Raw genomic sequence first — 24089 nt, 5'->3', positions numbered from 1 at the left:
TCGGGCACAAAGCGACTGCAGTAGGATCTAACTGCATCATTAGTGCTGCTCTGTGGCAAGCTATGAAAACACAAGGACCGAGATAGATTAAATCCCAGCGCAGCGTTATCCGTAATTTCCTGTTATATTCCTTTCATTCGGCTGCCCTTCTCACACACAGATTTGTAGGTGTGTGTGTGTGTGTGTGTGTGTGTGTGTGCCTTTGTGCTGTTCATGTGTGTCTTATGTCTGAGGGTTAAAGTTGCCAAGAGCACTGAAAGAGAAATGACAGTCTGTCTGTGTAATTGACTTCTCCACAAGAGAGCATCCTTAATGGCAAAGGCTGGCATTACAACCCCGGCGCAGACCTGGATAAGTGGCTGACAGAAGGTAACGTGAGGCTGAGAAAAAAAAGGGGGGTTGACATGAGAAGAGAGGAGAGGAGGAGGTTGGATATGAGACACTCACCCCATAATGAGGCTGTTAATGTAGTCGTTCCCATCCATGTGGCCAAACTGGAATTCTCTGGAGATGCAAGCAAAATCAGTGGCATCAGACAGTGAAACAGTGTGTCCAAAACAGAACAGAATAAAAAAAAAAAAAAAGAAAGAAAGAAATAAAGGAGTTTTTCTCCTGTCTCTGTGGACTGTGTATGTTCGCGCAAACTGGGACACTAACTTCAGAGCGCAAAAGCACACAAATAGAAAAACCTTGGTGGATGGAATTGAATGTTCTTACTCTGAAAACTGGAGATCATTTTTGTCACCGCAGGAGAAAAAGAAAAAGAAAAAAAGCATCCCAAAAGCTCCATTCTGTGCCATCTCCTGTTTTTCCCCCTCTTTTTTTATGCTACAGAAAAAGACTCTGGTGATTTATCTAAATGATAAGGCAGGAGGGGGAATTCAATTTGTATCTCATTGTACTGCACTGTGTCTGAGCAGAGTGTATTGTGGGTACAAAATGTAAGTCCAGGGATGCCTGTGACTTCCGCTGAATGACTGATTATTGGAGTCTCTGCATGTACATTATTTTCATCCCAAATCACAGCTGCATCTAGAGCGCCTGTCTCCAGGGTGCTCAACTACACTGCCTGTTTGAATGACATGATTAAAAAGCCACCAAACCCCCATAATAAATCCAGTGAATGCAAATATAAAGTCAGTCAACACAATTGCAGGTCAGAGTGGGGCTAAAGCTCATCACAGAGTAAGTTTGTAACTCTGAAAAATGTGACATAATGAAAAATGATCTACAGGGGGAGGTGAGACTGATGCACACAAATATGTTGAAATTAAATTACTTTGGCATTTTTAGTTTGCTATTAGTGCTTTTAGCACTTAGTAACTTTAATATTTACAGATCTGTTCACTGTGTGTGTCCATCTGCACCCCTACACTTTTTGGCAAGACCACTGAGTGAGGGGGTCAAAGGAAAGGGGTCAGTAACTTTCTTAGAAGCTCGCCTGTGTGTGAGCAAGACGAGGCGTGCAGCAAGCTGAGGGCAAGAAAGTTCAAATTCTGCTGGGGTTTGCAATAAGAAGCGCAGTTTAGGAAACGTAAATACTACCTCTGGAAAAATGTGGTTTTATCTGTGAAAACCTGAATGGCTTATTAACATTGATTCCAGTGTACTTTCAGACATATTTCATCATTTTTGGACAAACGTTTGCTATGTTTGGATGCTGGTCATAACAAAAGCTGTGAGACTGCACAATGGGGCATAAAAACAATTACATTATTGATGAAAATGATCTAGCATTAGTGTGAGTTTTGCAATTCGCATATTACACACAACACATGTGACAGGTGATTGACTACCAATCCCAGTATTAAATGAGCAAAAAGAACAAAAACAAATGTGACAAAGCAAATGTTATATGCCATGCTATGGATTCTGCCATTTTAAATAATACACTGGGATGGGCATACATCAAGTCAACTTTGTAAAGTGTGAATAGAGCATGTAACACCTGTATAATTAGGGTTAGGTGGGTTTCTTTTTAGTGACAGTAAAAATTATGTTAAACATAGCTTTTCTTTCACATTAATATTCAAGTATTTGCAGTATTTATATTTTGCAAGTGTGGAATTTTCATCATAGTTATCACGTGTTTGGGAAGGGTTAAAAACCACTGAGTGAACGATTCAGTTCAACTGTCACCAATGCAGAAACTAGCTAGTTGTGTTAGTAATGATGTCCAATATCATATAATCTATAGAAATGAATCACTTTTAACAAACACAAAAAATACTAAATGTTTTTTTTTTTTCCTGTATCCATGAATTTACATGTACAGTTCTGCATCTTCTAGCCTCACTAGATACTGGACAGTCAGATCCAAATTTCCTGTACAGCTTCTTCCCCAAAGCATTAAATCCAGTGGTTCAAAACAAGCACCTGGTCTTCAGTTCATTTTTAGGTGTGCAAACCTGCAGAGAAAGTGAGGGAGTTGAAAGCTTTCACAGGAAAAGTTTGAAGTGCTTTGCATCCCACTTGTGTGCAAAGCCCATCTGAGGCTGTATGAGGTGGGAGTGTCACGCACACTTTCTCCGCAGTTTTGCACAAACACCAAGTTACTATGTCCTTCTGCACTGTGGCTCTCTCCTCTCCACCGACCTCTCATGTTACTCATTGCCTGACAGAGTTGATGACAGTAACAAGAGAGTGTGAGGAATGAAACGCAACGCATATCCGATGTAATCATGTCTGAGGCTTGAATAAAGGTAAATGCATTATTTTTGCCTTCGAAAATATGGCACGTCCAGGTAAACGAGGACATCCGGTTGGATTTTTTATTTTTGCCAATTTCAATCCATTGCTCTTCTTCTTTCAGCACCAATTTGATGAGTTTCTGATGGAAAAATGCTTCCTTTGCTAATAAAGGCTACAAAGTTGTTTTTTTTTTGCTAGCTAACTTTGCTATTGTTTGGTTTAAGGCAACCAGAATATAGTATATTTATATTTCTTTTTTAATTAAAAACAGCTGTTTGAAGCATAACAGTAAATTTATGGGCACTTTAACCAAAACAATAAGCTACAACATCACATCAGCCAACATAGCTGAGGTCAGAACTGGGTTTTTTTTTTTTTTGTTTTTTTTTTTTTACTTTACACTTAATCATAGAGTAAAAGTGGACACCAGTGCTGGGAATATATTACCTCAAGTCTAATTGCTTTTAAACAGGCAATCCAAGAGGGCAGAAACCATTTATAGACAGAAATTATGGGTGAAAAGTCTCAGTTTGCATGGCTTAGTAATAAGGTTTCTTGTCTAGTCTTACAAGCAGCAACTGGCACATTAGAGCCAAGAAATACAATGACTGTAGCCATTAAAATCACACACACACACACAAAGAAATTAACAAAATCTTTTCTCCCCAAATGCAGTTTTTGGACATACAGGCATGTGTCTCTTATCCCTCTACATACGCACACATGCTACATATGTGAGGGAACTGAATACTGCATCACTGATTGCAGCAGCAAATGGGATCGTCTCATTCGAATGTCAGTCATCTCCCATGATCCTACGACTCTGTGTGTTGCCTCCAGCCACCACTGGGGGCCTGACTCCAATAGGCAACATGTAATTACAAGCAACGTTTAGGTGTGTCAGAACACTGCAGGCAGCTCTGATCTCAGTGGGGTTCTCAAAGTCAGAAGTCTTCAAAAAAGAGCACTGGGTAGTGTGGCAGATAGTGGTATAATTGATGATAGAGATCTGTGTAATTCAATCAGTCCTAATGGGAATGGCTGTTGAGGCAGAAACACTTTGATCGTGCTTGTTTGAGTCGCACGTCTTCATTCAAAAGCAGCAGTCACTTCAGCAGATTGCATGCATGCTTTGTACTGAATCCTCTAACTATAGGGTGACCTGACGACTATACACACTAAATTAACCTGCTAAGACGTACAGCACATCTGATTTTACACATAATATGCATTATCTGTCTTCCAGCATTTTCTTTTTCACTATTGCAACAAAAGTAACTGTTTCAGAATAATATATTTGTGCTTTTATAGTTTTTTTTTTCCTTTTTCTTGCCTTGTTACAGTGGGTTTTCTCCACACAGGAACAGGTTGAACAACACACAAAACAACATAAATAGCCCCTCTCAAGTCATCACTGCACTATTGAAGCTGGAGAAAACACAAAATTATGCATTAATACAAGCTGAGTTGAGTTTCTGATTGGCAGGTGAAAGGAACACCTATATTTGGAAGCTGACATTTCACATAATTACCTTTCTACTCAACTGCTACCCAAAAAAAAGAGAAACAGACGTGCTCTGACAAGAGCATAAACTTGCTTGTGAACAGACAGGCAGCATTCCCCAGTGAACACAGCATCCTAGAATAAATGTATAAATTGGATTTTCATCTGTGATCTCATCACGTATCCGTGCCTTACCTGTTAAATTGTTCTCTGTATTCCTTCACCACCCTCTGCATCAAGGTCTTTAATCTGAAACCAAATGAGAAGAGGGCGAATGCCACAAGTTAGAGTCTATCTTTTTTTAGCCGGTGGCTGCAATTTGTGGGAAGCTGCAAACAATAACGGTGAGCCTTATCTTTATTTGAAAGCCGCGCACTTAAGTGCAGCTGTTGTGGCAAGTGTAGCGGGCAATGTGTAAAGAAGCGTGCTTTTTAATTTCAGCGTTCTTTCTACCTGGCGCTCTCTTCTGTGGGGTCCTTCTCATCAATGACTGCAATCGCCACTAGTTTGCCTGAGGTGACACAGAAGGATTACAAATCACAACCAGACACACATGAGAAAAAGAAAAGAACAAAAACAATAGCAGGTAAGTTAATGACTCTATGGGAGATGCATCACCTCTCAACGAGCGGAATAAAAGGAAGAGGCACAGAGGGCTATTTTACTCATTCATCACTCAAACATTACGCTAACTTGTGCTTTCTGCATGGTTGGACAGGAAACAAGTGGTCACTTTCTGGTAGCAAAGCTATTTCAGTGCAATTCAAAACCCAAACCCATAACATGACAAATAGGTCTACTATAAAAACACTGTTACACAACTTAAAAGGTCTCTCATTTAAATTGGTATGGTTTGAGGCCAGAAGCTCTTTATGTTTGGTTGAGAGTGTCAGCCTGCCCCCTGCTGTTCGCTGATGCTGAAATGTTATGCAAAGCAATCATATACATCTCTATATTTAACCCCAATAACTTACACTGCATAGGAACTTTGCTGTTAAAAAAAAGAAAAAAAAATCATCTGTGGCTTGGTTTGTGTATGTTTTTCTTTCCCTACAATATGATTTTGTGGGAATTCCACCTGTGGGAATGTGCATAATTAACTGTATGGAGTCTGAGCACCTAACAAGGTGCACAGGATCTAGTGCTGGAGTAGCTGAATTTTCTCCAGAGCTGGAATAATCAGCAGAGACGCATCAATCATCAGTGCATTGCCAAGAAGAGCACACAGATTTTGCTATTTCGTTAAAAGGGGTTTTAACTTAGATATGCTACAGTTTGAGGCTGAAAAAAGAAAAAGAACATCCGTTATAATGCCATCATTTATTCTTTTTTTTTATTATTGTAATAAGCGGCTTACATAATTCAGCACAACTGTAGATCACTTAAAAAAAAAAAACATTTTCTAAGTCTGCATCCTAGTTGTGCAGGTTGTAATCTTTGTTCTAGTTTGTCATCTCGTCTGTGTGGTAATCAAGTAGATAAAAACGCTAACGGTCTCGCAGATACAGAGAAATTTACTCTGAGTTTCCGTACAAATTACAGACCGACTAAGTTCTTCAAGTGTCAGGGCTTTCACACTTTCTACTGACCAGGTGCAGTTATAAATATAACTAATCATTATAGTCATTAACGTATTCATTAAATCTACAGGTGGAAAAAAACTGTTTATTAAAGGGTATTTAAGCTCAAATGCCATGCGGTATATTAAGGGTCGAAGCTTTATCAAAGCAGTTCTTGCTGAATGTTTGTTACTAATCTCACATAAATACATTTCACATCCTCAGCTTTTAGGCTTTATTTTAAAATAAAACTAAATAAACTGTCTACAAGCAAAGCCTTGCATGCCATCCTACTGCTGACATAGTCCTCCCAGCCTCTGAACATTAACTAATTAAAACAATCGAGCGTTCCTTTGTTACGACCGGATAGACTTCCTTGAGTGCATCTCGGCAAAATCTCATTAGGAGACGTTCACCGGTTTCTCAGCTTGCTACCCTCTGGCGTCACATCTCCCCCTGTGAATTTTGAAATAATGTGTGACCAACGGATGAACTGAAGCAGCGCTAAGAGACAAGCTGCATTCTCCGAAATGAGAAGACAGTTTTTCTCCATAAGTGCTCGGCAAGAGATGTTTCAGGTCCTAATCTGAGCTGTGATCAATAATCGAAGAAAAGTTGCAACATCTGAATACTTGCTTCATGTTTTAATGCATCAGAAAGCATTTCTGAATCACTCACAATGCTAAAACCCTTCAACTTTAAACATCTGGATGAAAGTTTGCATTAAACCCTATTCGTTCGTGTCCGCTGATGTAATCTAGTTTAATAAAAAAAAAAAAAAAAACCCATTGGAAAGCTCGTATCATATTTCCTGAAACCTGCTGAAGCGTCTCCGTGGGCTAGTCAGGCTTGCTTTCTAATCCACTGGTTCAGAGACTGTTATTTGCCCAGCTGATGATGTCTATTGACTAACTCAGAGTGAAAATCCAGTTTTAATATGCAGTGAGATGGATTCCTACAGCTCAAATAAAAAATGAAAAAATAAAGAAAAGTAACCTAATTTCTGTCTGTACAAATATTTGTTGCACTATTAAAAGGGTTTGTTGTGTTACTGTGCTCATCTCTGGCCCTGAACATCAATGAAGGAAACAAAACTCCTTTTTTCTTTTAATTTGCAACCAATAGTTGCCTCCGTTCATGTTTTTGTCTCTTAAATCTTTGCCTGTATGTAGAGCTAAATCACACTTTCAGGCTCTCCGCTCTTTTCGGTCACGCCCTTATTTATATTTGTATCCCTAGTTTTGTCTTTGTATGACATCTGATATGTGAGATGGGAGGGGGGTTCAAGCATAAAACATCATCCCACCAGCTTCTCTGAGCTCAAGTGCATGAAATCTGTAACTCGGTTGAGAAGACTTCGGCGTCACGACACCTGCCAATTTTATCATTTATTTATTTATATTCGCACCGTTTTCACGCAATCACACAATCTAGACTGCAGAGTCTAATCAGTCACACAGCGTGTATCCAATTACGACGGTATAGAAAACATTAAATGAGCAGAAACGCTAATGCCAAACAGCCAATCTGCTTTCACATCATCTAGGGAGCAGAGGTATACACGGCCACAGATGTAAGCAACATCCTACCTTTTTGACAAGCATCGCTTTTCTCAGTAAAAAGCACATAAGGGAGAAAAATACTGGATCTAATATTAGAAAGCACATATTTCTCTGCACAGAGCATCAATTTCCTGCTCTTTAAGAGGCAGTTTGTATTTCACTCCTGCACTTAAATTACCTTTTCAAGGAAAAGTGTATTTGAACAAGAGGAGCAACACGGACTATTTCTGGAAGGCAAGGAGACTCTTCCCTCGCTCACAGGCCCAGTGCTCATGTAAGGCTGATATTTTTACAAGGGCTCCTGACAACGGCAGCTCTATAATATTTGATCTTTCATTTTAAAGCCGACATGGGGTGGAGGATATATTTGAGGGGTGGGGCCGCTGAACATTAGGACTTAACAATATAATAAAATTGTGCTGACGCACTTCAAATGATGTATGCTTGTATTTAATATGCAGTTTGAAAATGCTTACAAGTGACTTTGGTTCCTTGGTCGTAAAGTGTGAAAAGGACAAACGTGCAGAAAAAATAAATGGCGATATAAAGGCGCACAGCTTATGCTCACAGTTAAGGAAATATAGTTGTTTAAAAGAGTCGATCTGCAAAAAGTGGAGCTGGGAAAAAAAAAAAGTGTCAGCTGGAAATTTCTCTCTGGGAAAACCGTGCTGGATGTCTTCGTAATGGTTTAGGTGACATTTTAATTACGTACATTGTAATAACCCTGGTGAATGTGAAGCAACACTAATGGTTGACTAGAAGTTTTCTGAAATGAATATGCATGGACCCTTCAGGTCACGTTTACGTTATAGATTAAAAGCAGTGTAGTAATAGAATGCATGAAAACTGCATACACCACCTGTTTCTCCCAGCTCATACAACCTAAAGCCGTCAATCTGAAGGTATCCTTGGAAGCGCTCCTTGTTCACCCACGATGACAAGCTCCCATCTTCATACTCTGCAACACGGAGACAGAACTATTCAGAGGCAGAAGGACGGAGCAGTTCAACATTCGGCACGCAAGCTGTGTGTATCAAAAAGCAAAGCAGAGTGGTGTATTAATGGCTGGATTGCCAAAAGATCACCGTGTTTACCACATGTGCGGTCTGCAGGGGGTAAAGAGCTGGACACACGCTGAACGTTCATACACACAGGTCAGCTAAACAATGCTCAGACATCATTTAGAGAAAAAAGGTTGCCCCTGGCTGAAGCAGTCAAGAGAGGCTATTTAGGCTCTGAAACAGCACAATGGGGGTGACTCAGTGAGCAGATCGAGAATCAATACAGACAGAAAAAAAAAATGGAGCAGATTTGGGAACCTGTGGTTTGGGGTGGACTGTCTGCAATCATGTTGCTGTTTTTAACCAGATGTCAAAAATATTTTTTCTTTCCCCCAGATTTTAACGGGCAATTTAACGGGCCACATATGCATGACATGGGAAGAAGGAAAAGTCTAGGATGTCTTCCTGTATGAGAACCACATGTTGCTTCAACATTAACATCTGAAGGCAACATGCAAACCGCCCGGGGGGGATGGAGTGTCGCATGAAAAGTGCACTAAGCCTGCTTGAAAACACAATCGAGGGAAGCTTCAGGATGCTTATAATTGATGTCAAATGTAGCTGGGCCCTCATTATGACATGTTAATAAGTTGCCACGACCTTTCTGCTGCCGTTACAATAATTACAAGAACGCTGATGACTCTTAACATGAATCTTGTGCTCCGGAGCCTCAAAGGAGCTGGGAGCACAACACCAAACATGACAGCTTAAAACCAAGGAACATGCTTTTAATACCCCGAGGTTGTAGCTTACAGTAGGGTTCGACTCTGTGTCTCGGTGATACTGTTGTGCGAAGGCAGGAGAGCCTTGTTGTGAAGCCTGCTGAGTTGGTCGATCTAGCAGACATTCCAAAGACCCCCCCCCACAGATGTTCAGGCTTTCTAGACAGCATGCAGCTGCCCAACTTTTCCCCCCAGAAGCAACACAGACAGCGAGAGCAGGAGGCCTCTTTCTGAGATTGTACAGTCTGATGAAGCTTCTCTCCACTGACTGAACCTGCTTCACCTTGAAACAAATTAGTGCCGCTCTCTTCCCGGGTGTTAGCTTCACAAACTCTGTGCTGCCCTGCAGGAGCCTGTCAGCCAACAGTTCACACAGAGACAAGATGGAAAGATGAGGGGCAGGTGGGGGAATAAAAACAGACAGACACTGGGTGGAGGGGAGGATGATCCAGTGGCAGAGTTTGAAGCAGAGGGAGGAGGAAGCCCTGACACATTTCAAGGATGAAGGTTAATGGCAAAGAAGACCTCCAAGACTATGCAAATAATGTAGAAAGAAGCAAAAACCACAGGGAGACAAGACAGAAGAATGGGGGAGGAGGAAGGCAGCAGCATCAAAGATAAGTCAAACAGGTTAAGGCACAGAAGGTGGCATGGGGTGAAAAGATTAACGTATATAAACGCAACAGGGACCAGCACGTCTCTCTTACCATATTAAAGCAGAAGGATTCAGAGGTTCCAGTTTCATTTTAACTATTTATACAAAGTTCCACAATATTTTTATTCTAGGATTCCAGTGAATTAAATAAATGGATTTTAGTTTTCTGTAAAAGATTTCCCTTTTGTTGTTTCTCCTGTCTGCTTATATCACTACGAACAATTCCAAACAGGTCTTAATAGTTTCCTCAAGTAAGCTTAACAAAAGGGAAACTACTTAAGGGGGCTGTACCACATTATTAAGCAACTCGGTTTCTATGCAGCATGGGGAGAAACGAGTTTGTTCAGGTAAAAGTACATCATGTAAAGTGATGTTTTGGGATAGAATAACAACGAGAAGTGAGAATATCAGCCCCTTTAGGATGTCTGAGTGAACCAATGCAAGTACAACAAAATACATGCAGTTTCTAAGTGACCATATCCAGCCATGGTGTAAAGAGGGAAATATGGCCTCTGCTAAAGAAAACAAAACATTTTATGCAAGACGCGCATCTCATCCTGCAACAGTTATCCCTGAATATTTGGCTGCTCTGGATATAAAAAAAAAGGGAGAAAGAATCCTGGTGTGGCCATCATTAACTCCATTGAGAACAGGTGGAGGATCCTTAAAAAGAAAATCCATGAGGGCGGGGGACAGTCCACTTCCATACAACTTTAAGAGATAATTCTGGCATGGCCTCAAATGACATCATGGTGGAAACTAACGGTTAAGAAAGTTATTAAGATGATATTAAAGGATCCCTATTTTTTTTATATTATATATATATATAATAGAAATAAAATACATGCAGCCATATTTTCTATGCTGTCTTTTTGCATTTTTAAATTACATATAAACACAAAATCATACATAGAGATCATTAACGTGAGTTAAGTAATGATTAAAAAATAAAGTTCAAATTTTTTTTTTATTATTACTAGATTTGTAGCGGGATTAGTGCACCATTGTGGTTTTGTGCGCCTGCGCAACTGGTACTCAGAAAATTAAAATACTTGGTGCCCATGCAGCAAAGATGGAGGATAAGGGCAAACCGAGTGTCTTAATACAGTTCTATTCAGTTTGAAATGTTATCAGGAAGTGGTATTATCCAGGAATGAGGAAGTTCTGAAATCTGGAAGACTAAAGAATTTGAACAAAAAGGCTCATCTAAATGCTCAGTTTGAAAAAAATGCACTTCTGTGGAGTCTAAGGAGGAGGTGGAGCATTCTTCCACTGTACTGTGAGACAATACAATTAAACCCCGAAGGAAGCATTCCCCAATCACAAAATTCTGCATCAGAGGTTTGCAAATGAACACAAATAAGCCTGATTCATTATGAAAACAGATCCTGGGGAGTGAAGCAATCAAATTTGAACTTTTAAAGCTGCACATAAAAAAAAAAAATTCAAAGTAGTACAGTTGATGGATTTATGTGCATAACATCATCTTGTTACCAGGTCTTTAAACGGCATGTAGGCAAACAAAACCCATGATAAACAACACATAATACATACTACATTGAGTTATTCTTTTAAAAGAAGAAGACTATATGCAGAATCAACGTGAAAAACAAAGTACAATCTTACTCCTTCCAGTGGAAAGAAACAAGAGAAGTAGCAGCCAGGTGCTGCTAGTCTAAAGCAGTTGATTTACAGATCATCAGAAAGTGGGAGCACATTTGTCAAAGTAGACACATTCCAAGGCTGAAAGACATCTGCAATGCTCAACACTTTAAAAATGGTAATGGCGTCATTTCCAAATAATTATTCCACCACTCTTCAATGAGACAGATCATTTAAAAGTGGAAAACATTCAAGGTAGCTGTCAGTCTTGCTGAGAGACTGCATGCTCAACAAGTTTACCCCAAAGTTAGAGCCTGAAATAATCAAAGAAACTGCAAGAAGCCAAGGCACTACATCCAAGCCCACACGCCTAAGTTACCATGTTTAAGGTACAACATAACTAGAGCGCAACCACTAGAAAAACACTGACCAAGAACGGCTTTTTATGGCACATTGATTTCCCAAATGAAAGCTTTCTTTACACATTGTAACAGTGCAGATAATTGGTCAATATCTATTAGAGGTTGGAAATTAAACCGAAAAAAATCGAATATCTGGATTTTTTTTGTTATGTTGTTTTTTCCTAATTGAAATCAAGGAAAATGACAAGCAAAAAAAGCTTTGTACATTTTTTTTTGTTTTTAGTCTACAAAAATCAACAATATCGAAGAACGGTGAGAGTCGCAATTTAAATGGAATCGGCACCCAAAAAAATCTGATATGAATTGAATCAGGACAAAAGCATATCCTTACAGACTTTATATCTATGGCACCATTTTTTAAAGTACGAAAAATAACATGAGCACAAACCCTCCATACTATCAGTCAAGCACAGCGGTGGAGGAATGATGATTTGGGATTATTTTGGGATTATCCTGGACACATTGCAGTCACTGAGGTGATCGTGAACTCCTCTCCTTATCAAAGTATTCTACAGTTAAGCATGAGGCCACCTCTCCAACAAATGTATGTTGGGTGATGCTACCCACTGGTTTGTGAACCACACTCTTGAAACTCAGACCATTTTGCTATTCAGGCTTATTTAAATGCAAACTACAGGCAGAGGAAGTGTTTGTTTGACAAGACAGCATACAGATCCATTCAGCAGCTGCAACAGCATTCACCTCCCACACAGAGTGGCCTTGCCTGTCATGAACTCTAATTTTTTTTTTAATGTTACAGTTTAGGTAAACGTATTTAAACTAGTATTTCACCTCGTCTTTCCATTGATGCAGATATAACTAATCTTTAGGGTCAACGCTGTCTTTGTGTGTCTTATTTACATGAGGTCACTGGGTTATCATCTGGTTAAGCATGATTTCAAAATATCCCATGACGTGTTCGTCAGTCTCTCGGTTTAAATGCCCTCGATAAACTCATGCAAAGAAGTTCTGCCTCACAGCTGGCAGCTTGACAAACATTTCCTCAAAAGGAGCGCCCAGGCCAAACCATTAACTGCTGAAACAGATTAACAAAATGATATGAGGAGCTTTGAGGATAAAAGACATTAAATTAAGACAGCGATAACAACTTATTGAGTCCTTGAACAAACATTTTTTCTGTTTTCACATCGCACTAACAAGTCAGCCCCACATCTTTCTACGCAAACAGACTAAGATCAAAACCACCCAGTGCTTGAAGCACAATAACAGTTCAGACCTGTGCAGCACTGGGAAACTAAGGATTTGAGCAATTAAATATGTATGAGGCTCCGTGCCGGACTTTATTTTAATGCTGTTCTTCAAAGGGGATGTTTGTGATGTGCGCTACAGCAATCAAAGCTTAACAACAACATGTCAAATATCACTTCACAGAAAAAGGAAACGTGTTTGGACAGAGTGCCTCCGCACACTGGGACCTTTTTCTTGTTAAAATATAGCCCTGTACGGTAAAAGAAGCAAGAGTATTTCAAATCTTCCTCTTGATGAAAGTTGTTTGCATATTCTGGAGAGCGCCGGCAGATAAACACAATGCAAATATAGAATATTACAAGTCATGCAGTGAAATAGCTGCACTTTTAAATCAAGGTCACGGGCAGATGTTAAGCCGGGTCATTATGGCTATGCAAAAATGTCCAGGCAGCCCAGCCACATAACATTTGATAAAAGAAAAATGTAAAACAAAATTTGAACAGATCATCATGCAAAGTTAGGCTAATAGAAAACCGAACAAGCTGTTGGACTCTCATTCGACATCTGGTCAGTAAAATTTCAGGAGGGTTTGTTTTTTTAAGGGACTACACGTATATAAAGAAAGAAGACATTGAAGACCACAGGTGGTAAAAACAAAAAGAACCAGCCAAAGCACTTTTTTAATGCAGGGTGAAGAAACTTCTTATCTGCTTTTACTGTAAGTAAATGTTTAATGCTTAATGTGCTAAAATCTTTTTCAGAGCCACAGTCATCAACAATAACTGACTGTTTTATATCTACAGTTTCTAAAGAATCTAAAAGTGAGAAGAAAGTAAGGACGCAGTCGAGTCATTTTCCATTATGCTCTCCTTTTTAATCTTTGACAAGTTTAATACACTGTAACCATGGCAATGCTAGACATCCGCCGCATCCTTTGTGTCAGGGTCCTGGAGGACTCTGCAGAATGTGGAGTTTTTGTCATTAGCGTCTACTGTGGGGAGCCTCTGCTGCTGCGGTTCTGGAGCACGAAGCCCGCTTTCCATAACGGCGAGGTGGAGCAGACGGAGGTGAATCTGCAGGCGGGGGCTGAGATCGATTTTGTTCTACGGGTGACACGCCGTGCACCTAACCTCCCGAACAGCCACTACTGGGGCCCGTTTGTGTTGGCGCTATGCCTCGATGCTCTTCCCTTCCACTTCCGCCTCCCAGCTCAGGCTAGATCTGGCATCGATATACAACACATCATAGAGGAATGCGGTGTACTGACGCTGCTGCGCTGAGAAGTTCCACCTCCAGCTACGCAGCAAAAGTAGCTCCTCTAAACCTCTTATGTCAAATATGATTATTTGCTCAGACTTGATTGCTGCTTCGGTGATTCAGCTCTCGGCTTTGGTTTGACTGCATATACAAAACAAGCTCTGCACAAGTTTCTTTTTCTGAAACTGTGGCCTCCCTCGCCCACTCGTGCCAGTCAAAGCGACAAGGCCTGCTATGCAAGTCCACCCAAAGACAAACCGCCACAACAACACAGCCCGAACCACACACATGTAATAGTGGGCAGAGCCCTGTGTGCTTTACAGTGGACCAGGCTCACCATAAGTCACTGTGGTGAGGAAGATGAAAGAGTACAACTCGAGGAACACAAGGAACACAGAGGACAGTAGGAATGCAGAGTCACACTACTGAGAAAGAAGTGTTTGAAGACTTACCATCATAGGTAAAATAGGCTCCATCCTTAAAGACCACAACAGTGGGAAGCTCCAAAAAAGATACAGACTGTTCAAACGGACAAAAAAACAAAACAAAGGAAATATGTACTTTTTACTTTTATCGAATGACTACATCAAATCCATAAATCACAGTATCTCTGTAAACTCCTGGAAAATATGAGGTTATGTTGTTTTCAGCAGGACACTGCAGGAAATGGTCAAGTTGAAGACGTACTGCAAAACAGCAGCATGTTATCTATGCCCTTTGGAAGGGCAAATCTGCTAAAAGAAAGTACTTATACCATTTATTATAAAATAATAATACCACAAGGCTGGAAGCAGTACTTGAACACACAATAGTGAGGGTATCGATGACCTTTGATGTCAGAAATATAAAACTTTTCTGAAAATCAGCCTATGCATACTTAAAGACTCACCTCTGGTAAGGCTTCCTCTGAAGCCGAGAAGAAGTAAGTATAAACAATGAGCTCAGACGCTACATCGTTATACTTTTCCTGCAATGTAAAAAGAAAAAAGAAAAAACTGTATAAGGTTTGTGCTTATGCAGTTCAACTACATAAGCATGTTGCTTACTTTGAGTGGAGACTCCCCACCGACGTACACAAAAAGAACGTCATGGCGTTTCATCATGTGTTCAAACATCTGCCTGCTGGGAAGTGCCCGCACGGCTGGTCTGGGAGAGTAAAACCAACAGAGATCAGGGAAATTTGATGAACAGTCAAATGAAAACTAATGCAGTTGCAAACAGGATGCACTTGTAAGTGAAGTCCTGCTTCTGATTTCTGCACCGCTGGCGCCCCCTGGTGGAGATTCAAGAACCTAACTCAGAGGGGGGCCAAGCTTTTGATCAACTCCTTTGTCACAGAACAAGCTTGATCTGTCAGGCTGGGGTGGTACAGGGGCTTAAAGTGGAGCATCAGAGGCAGAAATCCACTAAGCTGTGAAACAAACATGGCCAGCGCTGATAAGCTGACTTGGACGCTTTTCATTAGTGCAGAATTTCTGCACAGATTTACTTTCATGTCATTTCTGTCTGAAGCTTGTGACTTACCCTGCCACCCTGTTGGCAAACTCTACAATATCATCTTTTGTCCTTGGCCCCTTGTAATTGTAGGCAAGATCACCCTTTAACCTGAAGAGCAGAGACAAATCCAGAAAGACTGAAAAGAGGTTTGTTTTACTGGGATGAAGCAAAACAAAAGAAAAAAGATTCATTATATAAATTAAATGGAAATTAATTGTATGTTGTTTATTCAGGCATTATGACACAGATCAAGTTGTCAAAAGTAATTCAGTAAATTTTTCTTTAACACGACTCTAATCTACTTCATGGTCAGATGTGAGCAGCTAGGAGGTGTGAAGTTGAGTCAGGGCAGGACAATCAGAGGGTAGCAAGTCAACAGGTTGGTTTATTCTGAGAAAAACAGAACATGATGAACTTTGATAAGAGGAGCAATATAAAATGGTCTGAATGTCCATATAAGTCTCATGATTAGAAAAAAAATTCACCACACCAGCCAAGTGGAAGACGCTCTCCAAGAGGAAGATCATTATCCAAGTCAAGATAAAGAGGAGAGCAAACAGAAGGTTCACCTCAGGGTGCAAACCATTTAGAAGATGGAAGCACAGGAAAGCTAGATTAGACTTGGAATGGTTTTCTTTGGAAAGATGAACCTGAACCAGAATGAGGAGGAAAAAACATGGAGAAAGCTTAGAACTGCTCATCATCTGAGGCTACAGGGTCATTTGTTACACATGGAGGGAGTATGATGATATGGGGATGCTTGGCTTCCAGTGGACTGGATCATAGAGCTCAGTGATTGATGTGACCACAGCAACTGGAATAACTTTAAAAGTTTTAAGGGATATTTCTTCTTTTTTTTTTTTTTTAAACAAATGTACTTAAATACTGAAAATTTATCTAGATAACACAGATGCAAAATGTACCCAAAACGTACTTTACTATGAAGACAAAGTAGGTGTTTTTGCCAAGTAAAGAAGTTGATTATTCTATCTACAGATGCTAATTCATGATTGTATTATGCTGATTTACATCACCAAATCATCTCCATGTATTGTGTTGTGTATGCAGTAAGATGAACCACTTTTCCATTCTTTCATTTATGATAAAGAAGATGACTGAATGTATGTTTCACCTTTTTCATTTTTTTTTCTATAATCTGGTTTCAAAGGATGCGGTCAACATTAAGCTTTTGTGTGTGTAACTGTGCAAAAATAATAATAAAACTAACATTTGGACCAAAAAGAAGTAGAATATTTTACAGCAGTGTCAGCCACAACTGGGCAAACATCTGAAGACAGCAGCGGATTCAAAGGATTCTCAAGTAATAATAATAAGCCTTTACGTTATAAAATGACACGATGTGAAGTGAGGTTGAAGCCACTGAAAATAGATGCCTGTGTGCTTTTGAACTCTTTTAAAGTGAATATAGTTTATTTCAGATATTTTATGGTGTCTAAAAGACAGCAAAATGTCCAAGCCTGACTTTTTCCTTCCAAAGAGTCGATTTCGTCTTTGCACCCAGAACAAGCTGAAATATCTAGTTCCACAGAACCACAAAACTATGAACCCACTGTTTCTCCATTTGGTATAGGATTCAAAATAATAGCACCAAATTGTTGCAGAATTGTCAGCTATAACCCAACATCCCAAAGGCACTTGGTGGGACTGATGGACTGTGGAGGCGAATGAAGGACGCTGGCCTTGTGCTACTTCGATGGAACCAGCTTGACATAAGTCGTGTGTAAGATCCAGCTGGTAGCAGCCATTAAGGCATGGATATGGGCAGCATAACTACTTCACCATGCGGGGCCATTTTAATGTTGCTCAGCAGGTATTAAGTGCTCTAATGCATGCCAGAAAAGCACACCCCCACTTTGTCACCATTAATGTGAAAAATAGGCACAGGGGATGACAGATGCTGCTTGGTAAGATTCTGTTCCGTGAATCTGAATGTTGCAGCAGAAAGGGGGGGGATCAGCAGACCACATGATGCTTGTCTGGTGGTCAACAGTCCCGTTTTAATGAGCCTTCAGTTGTTGTCGCCTCTTTCTCAGCATGAGCACATCTATTAATTCTCTTTGGCTTTTTGTTATGAACAAAAAAATAATCACTGTTGAAGTTTAGTTTCGCGACTTATGGTTAACTTAAAACACCTAACTCTCAGTCTACGGTCTCACAAGTCACATTAATTATGTTTCTTTCCAATCTGACACCAAACCAGAGACAACTACCATAAAGCTCATTTACTACAAAGTTCTACTTAATCTACATTACTACACTTTCAATAAAAACAAATTTAAATGTGTTCGTTACACAAAAGCTGGTCAAGTCATGTTCCTCCAACAAGCAGAATATATTAAGCACTGCTAAGGTTGCATCAGCCCAGAGGGTTTAATAAACTCTGGGGAAACCAACTCTAAATCAAGTCTTTCTGTCATCATGGGAAGGAGTTCATATTTTTTTCCATGGATGTTTCATCACTTGCTTGGTTTAATGTTGTGAGCTTTGCCGTGATCCTGTGGCAGTTTCCCAAATGGGCTTGATGAAACTAAATGGGACGCCCATTATGACACTGCGCTGATAAATGGTAACATTTCAGATACACGGAGGAGACTCTGCTCATTTATTTCATGTCAACACCAGCTGCTAGCTACCTAAAGCCATCAATTTTAAGCATAAATGTGTCACTTGCAGTTTGAGAAATAATTTGAGGGAGTTACAGAGACTTTCAGTTGAAACTCGCAAAAAGTAAAAAGATAATCAGCTACATGTGGTGTTCGGAGTTTAAACTTAAAACAATAAATAAAAAAAGTGGCTATTTTTTAATCATTTATTCCCATGAACTGCTTAATTAAAAACATTTAAAGAGCTGAACCTGATTAAATTGAAGTTCCAAATGTGTGAACAGAGCTTGTCGGTTAGTTATGCCTTCAGGAAAACACGACAACACCTTAATCCCTCCTGAATAACAGTAAATATCTGCTGGGCATCTCCACAGGCTAAGCCTGCTGGGAGAAAACACAACAGTGGCAACAAAATATACTAACAGTGACACAACTTAAAACCATACCTATGGTGTTATAAACAATACTGCACCGAAAAATCACATAACACATGCAACTGCATTGAGGCTTTTGACCGTTTCTGAAGTCAAATGTTACACTTGGCAGATATGCGTTGCTGGACTGCATGGCAACAAGCCTTTTTAATCATATATAGATTTATTAGAACAGAGAGTATTGGAGCAATGTGGAAAAAGTGTAGCTCTTATACAAAAACAAGTGTGAGAAGTTTGCACCATCTGGCCAAAGCACACTGGAGAAAGACACTTACAATTTTATTGTAGGATAACCACGAACACCAAACTCCGATGCCATTCCTGCATTTCAGAAAACAATCATTAGTGTGTCAGACAAGAGAGGATGATTTAAAAACAATAACAGCTGCGGAACTGGCTGCAAAATTAGTGTGTGTGAGGGGAAAAAATGGAGAACATGCATTGAGAAGCAGCAAACTGAGGCTTTGCCATAAAAGCAGAGCGGTAAATTCATTGGAGAATTGTCTCCCAGCATTGAGGTAATGTCACAATAACCAACATTGAAAATGTTAAAGTAGATTTAGAAGGCAACATGGTCGGCAAAGAAGCAGCACAGAAATAAATAAATGTATAAATAAATGAATAAAATAAGAAAATTTCACTTGAATATGCGCAAGCTCCAAGGGGAAGATATCAAACTGCCTTGTGATTTGCTCACCTGAGTAAGCAGTAGCATCCATCTTTCCTACACGAACCGGTGATCCGGAGCTCTTCAGCTCTGCTCCCACTTCGTGCCATACTGGTTCTAGTTTTTTACAGTAGCCACACCACGGAGCATAGAACTGAAAAAGACCATGAGGTGGAAGCAAGCATGTTGTCAGTCTCACATATAAGTCTGATATTTTTTTACAGAAAACATATACATGAAGTCAATATTTGGTCATGAAAGTCCATTTTTCCAATGCATGTCCAGAGAATTGCATTCTAGTTCTTATTGTTATGTAACCATAGAGCCTTAGTTGTCGCTGCTACTTTCAAACAGCAGTCAGTATTTCAAACAAGTAAACAGGTATGATCATAGATCAGAGCTCTGAATGCACAACTACTAATTTAGACTAGACAATAGTTTGTTTTTAACATGTCTTGTCCAGTCCAACGCAGAGAACCAGAAATATCATTTTAACTGCCACCACTTCACCATGGTCTTAAACACATCTCTGTGACTAAACTTTTTGACTTTTGCCTTCCCATCATACATTTGCTGTTGAAAGACACTCAGCAAGAAAAGCTGAAAATTAAAATTTAAAAAAAAAAAAAAAAAAGGGAAAGTCTCTGCAAATGATGCATTCCCAACAAATCATGGGTTTGTTTCCTGTGCAAAGAAAAGACCTTCTCCTTTATCAGCGCCTCAGTCACTGTGCTGGCTTGCAGGAAAAAGAAAAAACTTGTTCTTTGGCCCTTGTTGGCTGCTGTACTTTCAAGATGGCAGACTGTCATGGCCCCCCCTACTGGCTCACTCGTCATATGTACAGTCGTCCTTTAATTTATTCATAACCTGTCATTCAAGAAAAGCCTGAATTTTCAACAGTCACTCAAATAACTGGAGGCTGAAAAAGGAAAAATAACTAAAAATTATAATTTAGTGATATAAGATACTTTTTTCATTTAACTGAGTTGAAAATAAAAAATAAAAAATCGGTCCTGAACAAATAACAGCACTTTTCTTATTAACAGTGGGACAAAACACCTGCCAACAGGTGCAGAAGTCTGACTTGAGAGGAACGGAAAACACCTGACTGTGGTGGAAATATCAAAGGATTGTTCAACAAAATATTAGTTTATGAGTGATGTAACATATATTATTTTATCTTATTTGGTGTTTTTAAAAAAAAAAAAAAAAAAAAAAAAAAAAGAAATAGAAATTAATGTGAGGAATTTTGTCAGTTTCAGCTTATTTCACAGACAGCTGTTTTTTTACCTCTTTAATGAGAGGGTATGAATAAATTTGAGGACAACAGTAAAAACAAATCTAAACTTCTTCATTGGTGGGAATGTCGGGTTATTAGCAGAGGTCATAATACACCAATGGTAACACATATATAAATGCAGACATCAATTCAGGCCAGTAAACAACAAAAAGTTACAAAATTTCCCTTTAAGTGTTATTCAATGTAAAGTTTGTGTATGTCGGAATAGTAATAATAATTATTGTTTAATAACTGCTGTCTATATTTAATATTTGAATTCAAAGTTACCTGAGCTCTTTTAAAGTGATTATATAGCATGATTTTTTTTACGAAATTTGGATTTCATTTCTGTGGGTTTGATACCACAGAAAACCAGAACCCCTGCTTTTAGGTTTGTCTGTACTGTTTGGCAGAGTTATATTTGCTTTGCATCTTTAACAAACCCGGATGAGGATCACTATCCAGCCACTGCTCTACATCAGTTTGTCTGTTGTCAAAACCCAACAACATGAAAGATGTGTTACATTTCTTATTTGTTGATCAGAAGCAACTTTAAAAACACAAGTAATACTACATTAAGCACTTCTTAGCTCTTGGGATAGACTCCAACCTGGAAGTGGAGAACATGGAATGATAGAAGGATGTGTTTTCACTACATGTGCCATTTCTCTGCTTTATATAGTTGATCACACTCATCTATGTTAGAAATGCTCTTCTTTGGATGCAATTTAATTTATCCGCCTCAGCGGTTCAGTTAGCTTAAAAAGGGCTTATATAAATTTTCAGAAGTAATTTGCATTGTCTAAATATAAGGTCAAATTTATAGTTAGAATTTCAAATAACATTTTTCTCTTTGCAATCTATGAACGACGACAGAAGCCAACTCCACATCAACCACATCCAATATGTTTGCATGAAACAGATTTTTTTTCCCACTCTGATAAATCTTCATGTCATAATAAAGATGTCAGCATATTTACACACTCTTCCAGAAATATTTTTGTTATTATTATTTATAGCAAACGTGTTTCTGTGCTGTTCTTTAATAACAACTAAATGAACAACTATTTTTTTAAGTTGAAAACTTCTCATGTTTGAGCTAAATAGCTGCAAACACAGCAGTCCTGGCGTGGGAATATTTTAGCATTAATCTTAGCAAGAAAGGAGAGCTTCAGTCATTTGCAGTGGTATTTTAAATCACAGAAAAAACTGTCACAAACAAGGTTCCCAATCTACAAAAATCTATTACAGCCACTTCCCTCTGTCCAGTTCTTCTCCAGACGCTTCATGTTAGTTGTTTAACACGCAGTTATTTCATGATAAACTGTCTACGATGTGTGTAGATTTTTATTTTCATTGTTTTTAGTTTGTTTAAAAGCATGGAAGCTTAGAATTACGGTAATTCACCCTTTTGAAGTCTGTTCATGTCTTAACAAAGAAGTATCTGCCTCTTGAAATATTATTTGCTTCAACCTATAACGACTTGTCTGACAAAAAACTGTGCCACAGTAAGCTTTATATGAGGTAAAACCAGAACAGAAAACAAAAAAAAACAACAAATAAAAACTTAAAAAACTGATCAAAATCCACGACTTTTTATCAAAATCCAAATATCAGTAAAATATTAATGAGAAAAGTTTAGATAAGATACTCAATTGGACTCATAAGTCGTTTTAATTGACAAGATTATCTTCTCTTTTACTGTTTTGAACTAAACTGTCTTTTGATTAGTTTGCCCATTTTTGATCAAATGTCCATTTATAAGTCCAGTGGTAAACATGTCAGAACATCTGTTTTTGTACGAGAAACAGTGACATCAGCGTATAAAACTTCCTGATTTTAGACCTCATTGCAGAAACTGAAATGAGCAGCCAAAGCAACTTTACTTGTAATGGGCCTAAACCTAAACTCTGATATAAACCTCTGCAAGCCCCCGGCTTTGCCCCGCACGTACGGTTTCTCATGCACTAATCACCAACACAAGAGGACGGCATGTACACTCCCCTCCCTCATAAAATCCCACCCTGACTACAAGGGATGATCCACACAGTCCAGTACTGGATACAATGTAAACCATAGCTCAATGGACCAAGATTAGTTTGCGTGTGTGTGTGTGTGTGTGTGTGTGTGTGTGTGTGTGTGTGTGTGTGTGTGTGTGTGTGTGTGTGTGTGTGTGTGTGTGTGTGTGTAAAACGTGAGACTTACATCAACCAGCCAAATGTCATTTACTCTGGAATCTTTAAATCTATCAAAAAGACAAAAGAGAGCATATACAGTTGTAATGATTTAGAATAAACTGGAACATTTGAGATGACAACATATTATAAAGAGATTGAACGAATCACTGCACAAGACATTTGCTACTCTTTGAACACATTTATAAATATGAAAATCATGGATATAAAACTACATATTATTAGTAGAACTGCAATCTGGCCCCACAATATGCCAAAAGAATTTTTTATGATCTGCTATATGCAGGTATACACAAGATATTCTACAAGAGGAATAAAGTTAAAACTTGTACCAGGAACCTGAGAAAGCGAGGACTAGCACATTTCCTGTTGGTTTGAGAATGTAATCTAAATATTTAGATTTTTGCTGCTTTATAATATCTGAATAATTTAGAAAATAATCTAAACACAATAGGTAAGAGGTCCCTTTGAATCCACAAAATATTTCTTTTTTTCTACCCACGGAAGTTGCATGAAATGAGCATGTTTTCTGACACAGTAGCAGGAAGCTGAATGGTGGAGCACACATGCAGGCATCACTTACGAGTCATCTAGGTCTTCAACAAAAGCAAGCACCGTTGAAATTAGGAAAGCTGCTATAGCTGTCAAGATAAAAAATAAAAAATAAAAAAAAAGAAAAAAGAAACACAGGGTATCAGACAAAGTGCATGTTTATATTGTCAGCCAGTTTTCTCCTCTAGTCTGGGACCTCATGACTGAAGCATCACCGGCTAACTCTGCTTCCGACTGAGCCAAACAATAGCTTTAAGGGCTGTTTTAAATTCATGCTGTTATTATATATAAAGTCAAGTGTTAGTTGTACATGAAGGAAAACGTGAACGTACCTCCACAAATCAGGAAAGCTTTCACTTCTGCCATCGCTTCGAGTGGAAACAGCAAGCAGGAAATACAGCTGCTAAATCTGCTCTCTGCGCATGCGTGAGGTTACGCAGCCTCCTGAAGGCAACATCATGTGGTGGCGATATTTATTTATTTATTTGTTTGTTTAATCTATTATAATCAGTATCAATAAATAATTTTTTTGTTGAATATATATATATAAAAACCCCTTTTCTTAATCTATATATATATATATATATATATATATAT

At 38.9% G+C, this 24089-nt stretch overlaps 1 protein-coding gene across 1 annotated transcript in view; it reads right to left on the bottom strand.

Moving 5' to 3' along the window:
• tmx3b (thioredoxin related transmembrane protein 3b) overlaps window positions 1–23861 on the bottom strand; it is a gene marked incomplete at its 3' end in the record, with an annotated part of 33914 nt that extends 10053 nt beyond the window's left edge. The window contains exons 1-13 of the mRNA XM_079259455.1: window positions 23825–23861; window positions 23524–23581; window positions 22951–22990; window positions 19497–19620; window positions 19075–19120; window positions 15769–15849; window positions 15291–15390; window positions 15134–15211; window positions 14697–14763; window positions 8176–8274; window positions 4649–4706; window positions 4391–4444; window positions 448–504 (exon numbers count right to left, since the gene is read on the bottom strand). Of these exons, the coding sequence (XP_079115581.1) occupies window positions 448–504; window positions 4391–4444; window positions 4649–4706; window positions 8176–8274; window positions 14697–14763; window positions 15134–15211; window positions 15291–15390; window positions 15769–15849; window positions 19075–19120; window positions 19497–19620; window positions 22951–22990; window positions 23524–23581; window positions 23825–23858 (896 nt within the window). The 5' untranslated portion in view covers window positions 23859–23861. The remainder of the gene's footprint in view (window positions 1–447; window positions 505–4390; window positions 4445–4648; window positions 4707–8175; window positions 8275–14696; window positions 14764–15133; window positions 15212–15290; window positions 15391–15768; window positions 15850–19074; window positions 19121–19496; window positions 19621–22950; window positions 22991–23523; window positions 23582–23824) is intronic.
• Window positions 23862–24089: the final 228 nt, after the last annotated feature.

This window comes from Telmatherina bonti, assembly GCF_933228915.1.
Source record: "Telmatherina bonti genome assembly, chromosome: 20".
Classification (NCBI taxonomy): Eukaryota; Metazoa; Chordata; class Actinopteri; order Atheriniformes; family Telmatherinidae; genus Telmatherina; species Telmatherina bonti.
This window is presented reverse-complemented; position numbering and strand designations above follow the sequence as displayed.